This window comes from Notothenia coriiceps, unplaced genomic scaffold, assembly GCF_000735185.1.
Source record: "Notothenia coriiceps isolate Sejong01 unplaced genomic scaffold, NC01 NC01_scaffold00016821, whole genome shotgun sequence".
In the NCBI taxonomy this organism is placed as follows: Eukaryota; Metazoa; Chordata; class Actinopteri; order Perciformes; family Nototheniidae; genus Notothenia; species Notothenia coriiceps.
This window is the reverse complement of record NW_011349522.1, coordinates 185,030-200,029: the sequence shown is the minus strand read 5'-3', so window position 1 is coordinate 200,029 and position 15,000 is coordinate 185,030. Positions and strand designations below refer to the sequence as shown.

General features: G+C 40.8%; 2 protein-coding genes across 2 annotated transcripts in view; both read left to right on the top strand.

Moving 5' to 3' along the window:
- Nucleotides 1-7,943, top strand: part of wtip (WT1 interacting protein) — a 16,319-nt gene extending 8,376 nt beyond the window's left edge. The window contains exons 3-4 of the mRNA XM_010776228.1: nucleotides 1,974-1,976; nucleotides 7,879-7,943. Of these exons, the coding sequence (XP_010774530.1) occupies nucleotides 1,974-1,976; nucleotides 7,879-7,943 (68 nt within the window). The remainder of the gene's footprint in view (nucleotides 1-1,973; nucleotides 1,977-7,878) is intronic.
- A 3,073-nt stretch (nucleotides 7,944-11,016) lies between these two features.
- Nucleotides 11,017-15,000, top strand: part of LOC104949813 (Wilms tumor protein 1-interacting protein homolog) — a 13,481-nt gene continuing 9,497 nt past the window's right edge. The window contains exons 1-2 of the mRNA XM_010776227.1: nucleotides 11,017-11,293; nucleotides 13,964-14,031. Coding sequence (XP_010774529.1) covers nucleotides 11,017-11,293; nucleotides 13,964-14,031 — 345 coding nt within the window. The remainder of the gene's footprint in view (nucleotides 11,294-13,963; nucleotides 14,032-15,000) is intronic.

The window sequence follows — 15,000 nt, the reverse complement described above, 5'->3', positions numbered from 1 at the left end:
TAAAAGCCATGTCCGTGTGTGTGTGTGTGTGTGTGTGTGTGTGTGTGTGTGTGTGTGTGTGTGTGTGTGTGTGTGTGTGTGTGTGTGTGTGTGTGTGTGTGTGTGTGTGTCCATTTTAAACACACAAGCGTTTGCATGCATGTCACATCTTATCTTTAAAACAGTGGGGAAAATGCTTTTGATCATGCGTTCCCACTTTCTGTCTCTCTGCTGGTTTCTGTATTTCTTTCTTTTATACAGTCCATGCTGTAAAATCATCATTAGTATAAATAACCAGCCTGCTGTCAGAGGCGGTGTTACAGTATAATCAGGAATACAATCATCTGCGTCTGCTTTAAAAATAAATCCTCTGCACAAGCTCATCGTGCCAGAAATAAATAAAAAGCTGACATTATTTCGTCTTTTAGACTGTAATTAAATCTGCTCTCGAGCTCACACTAGAGAGAGTGTGTGTGTGTGTGTGTGTGTGTGTGTGTGCCCTCTGATAAGCAGGTCTGGTACACTGACTGTCTGATTGAGGTCCTCCAGGGAAGGCTTCTGAAGTGGAGGGGGGTAGTTTGCATTCTTGGCCATTTCATGAAAAAAGGGTGCAACCATGGGAGTAAGCCAAGAGGAGGGCTCAATTATGCATGGTTAAACAAAGCCCAAGGCTACCAGCGAGCAACGTCTCAGCAAACTCTGCCTCGCTCCGGAGCTCCAGAGGACCCTCGTCCAGAAAAAACCCCCCAAAAAACAAAACAGCCACAGAAGAACGCAGCTCCTGATAAATCACTGGGTTGTGTTATGACAAGAGCAGCCACTTTGAAACGAGACTTCTCAGAGGCACTGCTTGAAGGAAAACATTCACATGAGGTCAAATGATACATCACCGAGTTTACGTTTCCAATAAATAATCTGGAGAGGCCGCTGAAGCGATCAACAGACTCATCCTGGACGTGATTTACCCAATAAATGTGACAATGTTCCTCCCAGGAGCCGACTGTGGTTTCTGTCCAACAGCAATAAAGTCACACTTTGCTGTTTTGCGATTGCCAATAAAAACCTGGACAATAATTCAACTGTTTACCTGAGCAATACTGACTTCGATTGTATTACACTCAATAATCTAGTTTCAACATTGATTTACATCAGTATTGTTACACTACATATTGTAACGTACATATTTTGGTTTTCAGATGTTGATATAACTCAGTGGTTGAATGTGACGAAGTACATTTACTCTACTTTAATGTTGAGGTACTTTTACTTTGCTTGGGAATTTATTTTTCATACCACTTTATACTTCCATTCTACTACGATCCATAGAGAAATAAAGTACTTCTCACCTCACAACATTACTAAACTAGATTAGCAAACAGTTAAATGAACACTGAATGATTATAGAACTAATCAATTGGTTCATCGGGAGAAAATCAATTGGCATCGTTAAGGGTCTTTGAGATTCCTAGACTTGAAAATAAAAATTGCATTGCGTACTTTTAACGTAATACTTTAAGTAAATGTAGCCAATTTATACTTAAGATACATTTTAATGGTTGTTTACTTAAGTTAAAATGTATTTACTGTAACTCAATGTATTTGTTGTCTTCAGAGGTAGTAATGAGATTTTCTTACTAATACGCTTGTTTGAAAGATGCGTTATCCTTCACTTTAAACTTAAATAGTATACTCTCAATACAATTCGGAGTAGCTAATACCTCTTATATAAACCTAAATAATAAGGCTTTATCACATTAGTTAGTTTGAAAGCTGCATTTCTGCTTTATTTCCACAAAAAAGCTTTTTCTGAGAGCAGCTAACGGCTCTTAAACAAACCCTCCAACATAATCATGAATATTAAAAGTTAACCACATCAGAGGCCCCTTTCCCAACGCCCCACACTGCAGCAACAGGACCCTCAGCATCTGGCCCCTCTTTCTTCAGACACACAATAAATCGGAAAGTATGCGTCTTTGGTTACATGTAAATTATAGGCAGTTCTTCCAGAGCCGGAGGGGGGATCAGTATCCCCGTTCAGTTCACGTATGAATGGGAGAAACCTGGCTAAAAAGCTCTCTCCCGACATCTTCCTCTTGTTTCCCCGGGAAACAGGAGAGGAGGGTCGGAGTCAGGTGACAGGGGCGACACACATGCAGACACACACACACACATTCTATGTTGTGAGCTCGAGCGCAGATTTAATTACAGTCTAAAAGACCAAATCATGTCAGCTTTTTATTTCATGATGAGCTTGTGCAGAGGATTTGTTTTCAAGCAGATGTTTGTATTCCTGATTATACTGTAACACCGCCTCTGACAGCAGGCTGGTGATACTAATGATGATTTTACAGCATGGACTGTATGAAAGAAAGAAATACAGAAACCAGCAGAGAGACAGAAAGTGGGAACGCTGCGTTTTAAAGATGTGAGAAGCTTCCAGACGCTTGTGTTTTAAAATGCAGCACACTGATGGATTTTAAATCACACAGTCTCTCACCACCTGAAGAGCAATAAAAAGACACTTGGTTTGGCGTTAGACCAACCGATTAGCTTCTAATCACCGCTCTGATTTTCTTCAGCATTTCAATAGTATGAGCTGCTCACTGATGGATGTTTCCCCGCTTTAATAAACACGCTTTGAAGGAGACAATAACATTAATGGCATCTTTTTCCCCCAGGCCAGAACCAGAGAAAAAGGGCACAAAGTGGCGCGGATGAGACGGGCATGAGGTTTCACTGGAGGTCCACTTACAGGAAAAACAACTCTTAAAGAGGCCTTATAACGCTTTTTAGGTTTTCCCTTTCCCTCTATTGTGTTCTATGAGTGTTAGTGCATGTAAATGGTCTGCAGAGGCTAAAAATCCCTGTTTTTCCTCCAGAGGGAGTTTCTCTCCCACACCCCCCCCCCCTGCCCTTCCTGAAACTCCTCCATTTGACTCCTTTGTTTACTTCCCTAACATAATGACATCACTATGTAACACTCCCGCTTCTATTGGCTAGCGCTCCAACACATTGTACGTGATAGGAGGCGTGTGGTGCAGTGGGTTGGTGTTGGGATCAGGGGGTCACAGGTTCAAACCCCACTGCATGTCGTTGTGTCCCTGAGACACTTCACCCCAAATGGCTCCTGTGGGGATTGCCCACAGTATTGAGTATATAAGTCGATTTGGATAAAAGGGTCTAACAAGTGACATGTAATGTAATGATAGTCTAAGGGGCGGGACATCTCTAAGCGGTTGACCAATCACAACAGAGCCGGCCAGCTAACGAATCAGAGCAGACTGGGCTCTGGTTTCAGACAGAGGGTGAAAATACTTCAAACTGTTGTGTTGAGCGAAGAAAAAATGTTGTTTTCAAAGGCTGAACCCCAACGAACACGGATAGAAGCTAAATGTTTCCTTATGAGGAAAGCTCCTGATTAAGACTAAGCTCACACACCCGATACATCGAAGTGAACCAACATAGATTTCCCCTGATAGAGAGTAGTACTCACCACAGGAGCAGCAGGTGAAGCAGTTAGTGTGATACAGGTTCCCCATCGCCTGGCAGGCCTGACTGGCTCCATACACTCCTTTCCCACATTTCACACAGATGCCTGTCAGAGGAACACACTCCGTTAGTCACTGCTGTTAATCCTGAGAGAAACAGTCAAATAAACGCATCCGTGTGGAAAGAAAAAAAACACTTTGTTATAAGGAGATTTTCAAAAATCATATCACAACCTCTCCCACAACACATCACACCCTCTTTTGCCTACTTAATAATAAAATAATTTAAAAAGGATTATTTCTTGCTTTGTTTTTGTTTATTTTTGGTATTTATGTAACGTTATCTTTATATTTAACTTGTAAAAAAGTACAAAAATGTGCATTTGACTCTGAAAAAACCCAATAGAATTGTTTTCTCTTCCAAAAGATAGCTTTGAGCACTGTTAGAATAACACAGATTTCTGAATGAAGATCGTATCTGCTGTGTGTGGCACCATAAGCATACAATCATTTCTGGACATGATGCCAGCTTAGTTGGAGCATTGCTTTGAAACTGATAAAAAAGTGACTCTGCCAAACCATGTGTGCATTCCTGTAATTATGCAACAGTCAATAAAAGGAAGTAGAAATAATTAACCAGCTTTAAATGTCATCACTCCTGTAGTTCGTCCTCCGTTGCCTTTGCAGTAAAACTTATTTAAATGATTTTATATTCCAGTTTCATAAGTCTAGCCTAAACTTCTGTCATTTCCAAGGATTTCATCATGCCGTTTTGAAGGCTAACTTCTACAGGAGAGCTGATGAAAATGTCAAAATGCTCCGAAAGGACATGCAGTGGGTGAGAGAGGAGGGAGAGGAAGGACAGACCAGAAACAAAGTCCACAAAACCGTTGTTCTTCTCCTCGTTCGCAGGGAATGGATTGAGCATGCTGAGGGTGATTGAATGTGCTGCTGAACAATCCAATCAACACAAGAGCGAGAAACTTGATTAAGCTTTTCGGGGTATTTCGATTATTGCGGAGACATTTTTATTGAACAATGGCATTTTCACAGCATGCTCAAATTGTATAACTTGACTCTCTTATTTTCGGGCACCTAGTTAGGATGCCACCTGGGCGCCTCCCTAGAGAGGTGTTCCAGGCACGTCCAGCTGGGAAGAGACCAAGGGGTAAACCTAGGACCAGGTGGAGGGATTATATCTCTTCGCTGGCCTGGGAGCACCTTGGGATCCCCCAGTCAGAGCTGGTTGATGTGGCCAGGGAAAAGAAAGTTTGGGGCTCTCTGCTGGAACTGCTACCCCCGCGACCCGACCACGGATAAGCAGGAGAAGACGGATGGATAATAATGATTATGGGCTTTTTTCTGAAATGTATTCCTAAAGCTGAGTCGATATTATTTTATGAGCATCTTGTGTGGGAGCTGTTTTTTATGATGATGCACATTTTCCCTCCAACATATCCGCCTCCGTTATTTCGATTCACTCAAATATAACTTTTTTTACATTTTCCCTGACATTTTGACCTGCTTTTCCTTTGTGTGTTTCTTTCAAAAGGAGAAGCTGCGGTGAATGGTTAGATTGAATATTGATTTTCAGTAAAGGCGAACTTTCATATGGTGCACTTTGTAGATGCTCTTGTACAGTTTGTGTAGGACGATAATAATGTATCAATAGTCTACTTCTGGTACCCGGAAAATAAGATCTATATGAGATGATGGACTCTTGAATCCCATCACTCTGTATACACCAAGCTTATTTGAAATCCCTGGCACTGTGGCTTTTTATACATCTGTAATGTTGATTTGGAAAAGTTTGGATTCTTTATGTTTAGCTGTATTAAGCTGTTATATAAAACACTTATGTTGCATATGATAATAGCCATGGAGTTGTAGGATGCTCTATAGCTCTAATCAATAGGCCACTTTGCGGAAGTTACTCTCCTATAATGAGCACAGGGAACATTTGTAATAGGAAATGTGCATAAACCTGCTACAGCTTCCTCATTAGCATGGCCTTGCCTGCCCGTGAGGTTATTATGTGATGCAAGTCATGGCTTGCTCTCCTTGAGGTCAACATTAGCCAGTCTTCCAGAATAATGAAAAGGAAAAGCAGTGAGGAAATAAAAGCTTTCCTAAACTGCTTTTCTTTCAGTCAGTGACAGTTTATAATTCAATATTGAAAATCTAATCAAACGGCTCAAACAAAATACTACAAATGCATGTCTAAGTGGCGTCAAAGCAGTCCAGAGAGGGGAACATGCCACATTGTTTCATGCCATGGTTTCTTGTGAGCGTCCTCTCACTAATGATGTCGGACAGGGACAGCATGAAAGATAAAGGTTAATCACTCTGTGTCCGAGTGCTCAGAGACGTGAATCCTTTCTGCAGTGTCGTCCTTTGTATTCCAAAAGAGTACCTGGGGCTCCTTGTTTCCCTCTGTAATTGCTTTGTAGAAGGGCAATGTTTCAGGACAAAGTATAGATAAAGGATATTTTGTGTTTCTACTGTCCTCAGCATAAAATACTTTTGCTCTCAGGATTTTCAATTCATTTCTCAGACTAATTCAGTAATGTCCCTCCAATTGTTGATTTCAATGCAGTCCTTTTCAATAATTCAGCTATAAAATGTTCAAATAGTGACAGTTTCACACATGTCAGCCCAGGTTCAGAAGCACTTATAAAGAGCCTTTGAGGTTTGGCTGTACTTCATTTTTTTAAGCCAGAGGTGAAAAAAGCTTCTCGATATACCCTGGCCTGTACCTCCATGTGTCAGTGTAGAAAGTGTAACAACACTCTTGTGCAACAAGCCAATAACATGCATACTGTCCATGCTGTGAAGTTGAAATGAACCACCCAAGGCCGTGCCGTTAGGAACTTTGTTTGTAACCTGGTGGGCCACAGATTGGTTATGTTTCTTTTCTGTTATAAATACTTTTTTTCATAATTTATGCAGAGCTTTACTTCATCTTCCTAACTAAGTATTTGATGTACAGAAGTCCTCTGGCACACACTTGTAATTTGGGGATAGATGAATCAAATCGACTCACTGTGACTTGCCGCGACACCTTGTCTTTTAACAAAGAGAGTTAGGTAAACAAAGCTGAAGTGAACAGTACACATTGTGTTTGTGAGATTTGAGGCTCTCTGGGCGCTTTCTCGCTTACGGATTGGTTTTCTGTCAGCCTGTTTTTGTCTTGATTTAGTTTTTTTGTCCTTGAAGGAATAAACCAATCCTAAACTGAACAAACTGAAGAAAGAAATAGACATTCACCCAAAACATAAGCTGCTCTATTGTTTGTCCCTATTCTGGTGTTCAAACTTTGTTGTCTTCTTTTGTTTTGCAGTCACAGAGGTATGAATAAAACATAGTGAAAGCATCTATTTACAACTGAGGGAGCTTTAAAGCCATCAGATTTCTTAAGGTGCAAACCGTACAGAATCTTAGTTTGAAAGACTAACCATTATCAACTGTACAAACATGTGGCTTGGTGTAATTGCACCTTTTAGAGCAGTATTGACTGAGGCAACTATATGTATATAGTCAGTGTATAACCTACAGTACATGGTGGTTGACACGCGTCCAGTTTGAAGAAATAGACAGGAGTTACAGGACAAGAGCAAAGTGGTGAGCAAAGTGATGTACTTGTTTTCATGGGGGCAGCAGCAAAAGGTTTTTTAGCCACTGCATTAACACTCACACTGTCTGGTTTTTAGAGAGGTGTGCCTAAAAAAAGTGTACATTATTTTTAGATGATTTTCACCACTTTGCTCTGCGTTCAGACAGTCCTTTCCAACAGGGGAATTAACAGCCATTATATGCTCTTTTTATCGCTATCAGACTCAATTGAATTTTCCCTTTCAGAACATTGAAGATATTTTTGTGTGACTTTGTATGAATCCACATTAACCCTTTAAAACACCAGAGAAAGAAACACTGTCCCTTTAGGCTCCAGCCATAACATTTTGTTATCTCCCTTTGTCACATTGCAGCACACAGAGGACCCTATATATCTTTAGTTCATATTTGCAATGCTACATATGATCTAGTTACATCATAGCGTTGCACAAACTGTTTTCATATTCTGTAAGATGATTTTTCTTTACGTTTTTCCGCAGCACATTCTCTACTGCAATCTGTCTGAAAACGAAATTGCAATGAAACTGCCAAGACATAATGAGAGACAGTAACTGTGATGAATATACTTCTTTAACTACTCTGCAGTTCTATTACACTCATCATTGACTGTCAGCACTAATTATTATCTGATTATTTATTGGTATTACTGTAGCAGACAATAGTGGAACAAGTTACAGCTTATCCTCTTGGTTCACGAATGGACAATTGTATTGGAAATTAGTCCTTCAAAATCCTGCATTCATACAATCTGATGGGAAGTAGAAAGGGGTCGTATCAGTCTGTGTGAGATCTCTTTGGACAGCCAGTTCCACAATGAACAGTGGCTTTGGGCAGACCTCTTAATTGTAAGGACATTGGCCTTTCCTTTTAAAAGCTGCCATGAAACAATGTACTGCTTCAGAGACTTCCCTGCTAGAGTGTTCACAGTGCTTCAAACAGGGAGGATACACCTTGATCCAGCTAATATATATAAGATTATGTGCATATCACAGTTAAACTAATTTTCCACTGAATAGTACGTTTACGTGAAACATTTAGAAACTATGTACTTTTATACACAGGTCCGACAAGAGCGGTCTCAGTCCTTTTGTGTTGGAGAGATAAAAGGAGTTGGGTTTAGAAGCAATTTTTTCCCCGACGATGCCTAGACGCTAGTGTCTGATGGGTCTAAACTTGTGAAGGATACTGCGTGTCTCCACCGCGATGCCGATAACCCCCGGTGAGGTTGGGTTAGTCTTTCCATCCTGTCGTGACCTGTAACGGGGCAAGCTTTCGGCGACCTCTGCGACATTCATGTATACGGTCCGGACATACTACCAAGACAAGAGTGTCTTAGTCGGTTACTTTTCTGTCACAATTTAACTCGCTTTACTCCTGACCGATTTTACGTACTAGACAAACCATAAAACTCTTTTTATTTTTCATATTATACGGGTAATATATCCAAATACCAGGGATGTGATATATAATTAAGTTTATATCGTACTTATCCAGGTGAAATTTTCCCACAGACCAATTTACGGTAATACCGGTTTATACTGAGACTACATTGTGTTTACACTGTTGGAAATAGGGGTAAGGTGTTATACGGATGGGGGATCAAAAACCAATTTATTTTATGAAGTTAACTTTTTCCAACTTTAACCTATTTCTGTTAAGAAAAATGAAACACCTACACAGTTGTTCCAAGGGTCTAGGACATAGTTGTTAAATGAGATACAAACAAAGAAAGAAACGGTGACACTAAACAACGATCGACGTCTTTTTTGTTTGAAAACATAAAAGTTCGTTGAGAACACGCTTGAAGGTTGAAGTTACGGATTTAGGGGTCATGAGATGGAGCGGATATCGTTTGGGACCGATGGACGAGTTTAGTTTCTGTTCCCGCGAGTTGAGACTGTCTTCGGGNTATTTCCATGTCAGGATGAGCTTGTACAGGCAAGAGTTGAAGTACTTTTGGTACAATCCAATCTGTGCAAGGTACAGTGCATATATACTCACTGCTTCCTGCACTGTACCTTGCACAGATTGGATTGTACCAAAAGTACTTCAACTCTTGCCTGTACAAGCTCATCCTGACATGGAAATAAAAAAAATAGGCTCCTTTTTTAGAGCAAACCACCTCATTTGTATGTCCTCCTCCACTGTAAGTTGGCCAGAGCTCTGGTTTCTCTGCCAGAAGCAGAACAGAGACTGATGCATCCCATCAACAAGAGCAAGAGCAAAGCCTCTCTGTAGACTGCTTCACTCCCAGGGACAAAGTGACACCGTATGCAATGAAATATATTGATAGTGATACAATAAAACTACTTTTGGATGAGGGGGAGGAGCATAGGAGGAGCTAGGCCAGGAGGGGCCAGATACCGTTAGCATAACAAATACTACGTTAGCAGCTAATGCTAGTGCTAGTTAGCTTGCTCGATTAGCACGTTGCATTAACTACAGAATCAGATATGTGATTGCTTTTATGTTTTTTGATCCTAACCCCACTGTAGCCTAATCTACTTTAAATCAGGCAGTGCAAAGTCAAACTTGAAGATGTGCTGTAGCCTGTGTTCAGTTACACAGATTAAACAAGGCTGTCCCGCTTTATTGCTCTGTGTTTTAAATCAAAGGTTTTTCCAACCAGTTATAAAAACTGCTAAATCACTTAATGCCAAATAATTAAACCATTGCATGAAAAACACAGGAAACTGCCTTGACAAAGAGGAACAGTTATCACATGTGGAAACGCACCAACAGTCATTGTGACTGACAGGAAGTTGACAAATACTTCTACATGAAATGTGACCAGATAGATGTCACTGGTGTTTTGAGCTGCTGTGGAAATCTACATGTATAAAAGTTAATACACATTTGATTGATCACTGGATTAAAGGTTATTTTAAGACGGTGTGCAGACTGTTGGTCTCTCCGACCCTGATCTGATTATTGTTGTTGCACGTTTGAGTGTGGCACCTTAAATATTCATATTCGTGCTGTCACTTTATGTCCACATTTTTGGGATACTTTACTCTCTGTAAGGACACAAGTAATTTTAACATTGTTATTCATTTATAACATTTTACACACCACACAAAAAAGTCATTATTAGTAAGTCATTTTTTAATGCAAAAATGGCAAAAAAAGTAGTTTTTAGGCTTAAAATATTGAGATTTCCTGCTTTTCTCTTCCCTATCTCATTATAAACTGGATATGTTTGGGTTTTGAACTGAAAGAAAAAGCCATATAAAGACATAATATTCTACTTTGCCGGATGGATATTGTTCACCATTTCTGTTTAGATCCAAACAATAAATCAGAAAATTAAAATATTTGTGAGTTGCTGCTTTAAATCTGGTTGCAACTTAGAGGCTGCTGCTGCTATCACATTTGTTTTTACATTTGCAAAAGACAAGGAAGTACAAAATCAGAATCAGAATACCTTTATTAGTCCCTCAGAGGGGACATTTACATTGTTACAGCCAAAGACAGCTTAATGTTACCATGCATGAAAAAGTATTAAAGATAAAAAAAGAAATTATAATCAAAAAAGTTACACATTTGACCAAAAACACATCCTGTAACAGTTCTGAGGATTTAGCAGCCAGGTATATATTACACAGTTTTTTATATATATGTGTGTGTGTGTGTGTGTGTGTGTGTGTGTGTGTGTGTGTGTGTGTGTGTGTGTGTGTGTGTGTGTGTGTGTGTGTGTGTACTAGGGGCCGTGGTGGTTGTATAGTCTGACCGCTGAATGCAAACCAGACTTTCATTTTTATGTCTTTCCTTGAGATTTGATCAACGCATTGTTTTTTGGGGGCTCTCTGCAGCGCTGTCTGGTGACAAAGGGCCAGAGGAGAGAGAGGCAGCCCTCCCCCTCCTCCCCTGGGTGAGGGGAGCGGGCAGCGGGTGTTGGAGAGGTGTGGGGGGTTGAATGGGACCAGCTAGTGACCTCAGGCAGAAGGAATGTCCCCGTTTGCTCAGTCTCTCCCCTAGCAGCACTGCACACAGTCATCAGGCCTTTGTGTTCACCTTCCAGACCCCGAACCAGAGCAGAGGCCACAGACGAGCACACAGCAACACCTCCCCAAACCTCTCAACACCTCCACAAACCTCCACAAACCCTCCACAAACCTCCCAAACCTCCCCAAACCCTCCACAAACCTCCACAAACCACCCCAAACCTCCAGTCAAAACCACCCCAAACCTCCGTGTGCCTTGGCAGTCTCAGCTCACCAAACCTCCCCAAAAACTCCCAAAAACTCAGCAAAAACTCCCCAAACCTCACAAAAACCTCACAAAACCTCCACAAAGAATAATCTTCAAAGCATGCAACTGTTTTTGCAGAAGCAAGTCAGGTTTAGAAAGAATGCAGTGTTTTGGTAAAGCCTTCCTGTTGTTAAACCTGGTCCCTATTTCCTGCAATTAATCGAGAATTTGCCCAGTTTCTTTTTTTCAATGTGCGATAAAAATAAGGATTTCTTCATGATTTCAAAGTCGCACTGGGGTTGGTAATTGATCACTTTGCTTGGTGAAGTACTGATGTGCCACAGGGTCTTTTCTTTCTACAGAAGTCACCTTACCTCGGCCCCTTAAAGTGGAATAAGACAGAAGATCTGCAAGCCGTATTAAAAGCTCCCACTTGTGTTCCTAGAAAGGATCTGTTGGATTTTGAAGCTGCATTGTAAAATGACTTGGAGCTTTTAATAGATTTGTTTTGATCCAGCACCTGCAATTGTTTTTTGTTCGTGCCTATCCTGCAACGAGTGTATCCTGAATATGATGCGGGACCCTGCAAAGTTTTGAAGTCAGTGTCTCTCTCTTAAGAGTTCTTCCTGCTGCATCCTGCTTTTCTCTTTGCTCCACGCTACCAAAATGCTAATTGCTCCTTAGTCTCAAAGTCTTAAAAGTCTCACCTATTGTGTGCCAGCATTCCTCGGCCGCTGCAGCCATTTATGTGGGTGTTAATGTATTGGCGTTGTGACACGGTGTTTGTTCGTGAAATACAGCGATTGCATACATTTCCTAGTGTGGGAGGGGGGGGGCATGTCTTTTTGGGACATCCATAAAATCAATGGTGGCTTCGGGGATGACAATTAAATCTGACTAATCCAGCAGATTTATGAGATCCCTGCGCTTGGTCTGCCAGGCTCGGTGAAGTCATCGCGCTGCCAGAGAGACACCGCTGCTGCTAAATGAATTTGAATGGGCGAGCTGCGAGGGGTGCATGGCGGGGGGGCTGCAGCAGAATTTCCTTTTTAGATTGGATTCAGACTTGGATTCTGATGAATGAAGGCTCACCCGGAGGAATTCAGCCCTCATGCTCAGAGCTGGAAGCTACTCCCGCTGTGGTGTGTTGCTGTGAGGCGTAGCACTGCAACTACTGAGTGTTTTCATGACATTTCAGACCACCAAAGTGAAGTAGAAGTTGCCAAAAAAATCATGGTGGAACGTTTAGAAATGCCAATAGTAGTTAATTCACACAATATCTGTTCTTTTTGTATTATTACTTCACATATTTTATTCCATTCGATCACATTGTAAATACTGGCATATTTTATTTGACTATATTTTCTTATAATAGTTCTGTATAGCACTGCAACTACTGATTGATTCACGACATTTCAGACCACCAAAGTGAAGCAGAAGTTGCCCAAAAAAAGCATTTATTTGACATGATGTGGAACGATGAGAAAGGCCAATAGTAGTTAATTCACACAATACCTGTTTTTTTTGGCTTATTACTGCACATATTTTATTCCATTCGATCACATTGTAAATGCTGGCATATACTACAGATTGTTTCACGACATGTCAGACCACCATAGTGAAGTAGAAGTTGCCAAAAAAAGCATTTATTTGACATGATGTGGAACGATCAAACGTTTGGCGTTGTGTCTTCATGGTGATCGAATTGAAATGGAGTTATCGGTGTCTATCTGGTGTTAATGTGTGCGTCAGAGTGAGGGACATCCTCCCTGCAGCCTGCTATTGTTGCTCTGCTTGTGCACGGTGCACAATGGTGGGGAAGGGGAGAGGAGAGATACTTTGGGGGGGGAGGTTTGGAAGGCAGCCTGCTGTATTGATTGTGTATGGGCTGTGAATGGATTCCTGTTGGGATCAATGGTGATTAAGCGACAGGATGTTGCATTGGACAGTGAAGCCATCTGCTCCACACCGACCTGCTGCCGTGGTGAAGTAGAGGGGATTAGAGAGAGGTATACAGTATGTATTTTCACTGAGAGTCAGAAGTGGAGTTTTCTGTGTGCTTTGTGTGACAAGTATCCCTCTGAGTTTGCCTTTCATATCCTTCAAAGCCTCCACTCAGGAAGTGTTACTCTTAATCAATCTGCACGATGTTCGGTGTCACAGCAACTAGGCTTTGGATCAAAATTCTAATCTGAATAAAATCACTCAAAAATGTGAGTTTCATTCAAAGTATATTCATAGATTCTTTTGAGATTTAAGAATGGATTTCTGAATGTTTTAGTTATATTTTATAACGTCCTCAGTCTGATAAATTACCAGAAATCTTAAAGAAATTGATTAATCGGATTAAATTAAGTCTTTTTTAACTTAACCTTCTTTAGTGTATCTGTTCCAATAAAACAGGTGCTACACAAGTTGTTTTTGGGGTTAAACTCCAACAAAAATAAAGATTTCTTATGATAGAAACATTTAGTCACAAACTTCCTGATAGTGGAAAAACTGCGTCTACATTTCATCATAAATTCCCTTGAAGGTTTCATTCAAAAATACTTTAAAGTTCTAAATGCAACTGTTCTTACGTGTTATGAAACCTGTTGTGTTTCGCCTGAAACACAGCATGTCTCAAACCTCCTTGAATATGTAGATTTGACTTTGTTGTCTTTCCCTTTCAGGTCGGAGGCTTCGAGGGAAAGCTTTCTACAACGTCAACGGGAAGGTGTACTGTGAGGAAGATTTCCTGGTAAGTGTTCCTGGTTATTGATTTGCTGTTCGTGTTGGGGGGGCCAGGGGGTTTAAGGATCAGGATTTCAGGCTGTGCCCCTCCAGAGGAAACGGACATAATGGCAGCTATAATTAGGACTTTAGCACCACCCCTCCAATTCACACTAATTTCCCCAAAATGTCCCCAAGGAGCTCAATTACCCCTCAAGCTGCCCGGCTCTTACAGGACGACAGCTGGAGGTCCGTCTGCTGCTGTTTACAGTGCTCTCATGGTGCCTTCAGGAGCTGTGGGAAATAAAGATTATCGTACGATGTATGGACACGACCTCAAACATTTTTACGTATTTTAATTACTTATCTTTCACAGCTCAGGTGTGGGAAGAACTTTCTTCTGAATAAGAGAGAGGAGTGTTGTTAAATACTGTGTATCTAAGTTATATTATATTTTTGAAACAATATTTATTAAAGGGCCGTTTATACAAACAAATCTACAAAAAGAATTCAAGGCAAATGTGTCTTTAAAAGAGTGTGCTAGCATTATTATGCTATCATATTATTGATAGATTAGTGGCATCAAAGTGTCTTAAAACCATAATTATATCTATTTCTGGGATTGATTTATGAACTCAATTACTGATGCAAATAACACAGATGATATGTTGGCTACTGCAGCCGTATGTGATGCTGTTATCAGGACATTTGAATATAATGTGACAGAGATTGATGTCCAAACATGGAGGAAGTAGCATAACAAAGCTTCCTTTCACAAATACGAGCTTCATCATCCGAACAACATCACCACGTTGTCGATACTTCCTGTTTCTCAGCAGCTTCCCCTCACATTTGAACCTGTTGGGGAAGTACTCTTCCTGTTGTTGCATCATCAGTGATTATCTGATGCTGGAGCTCAGATGACGGGATGAGACTAATCTTCTTCCTCCGCTGCGATGAAGCTAAGACTCGACTAGTCTGGCCTGTCCTCTGGGGG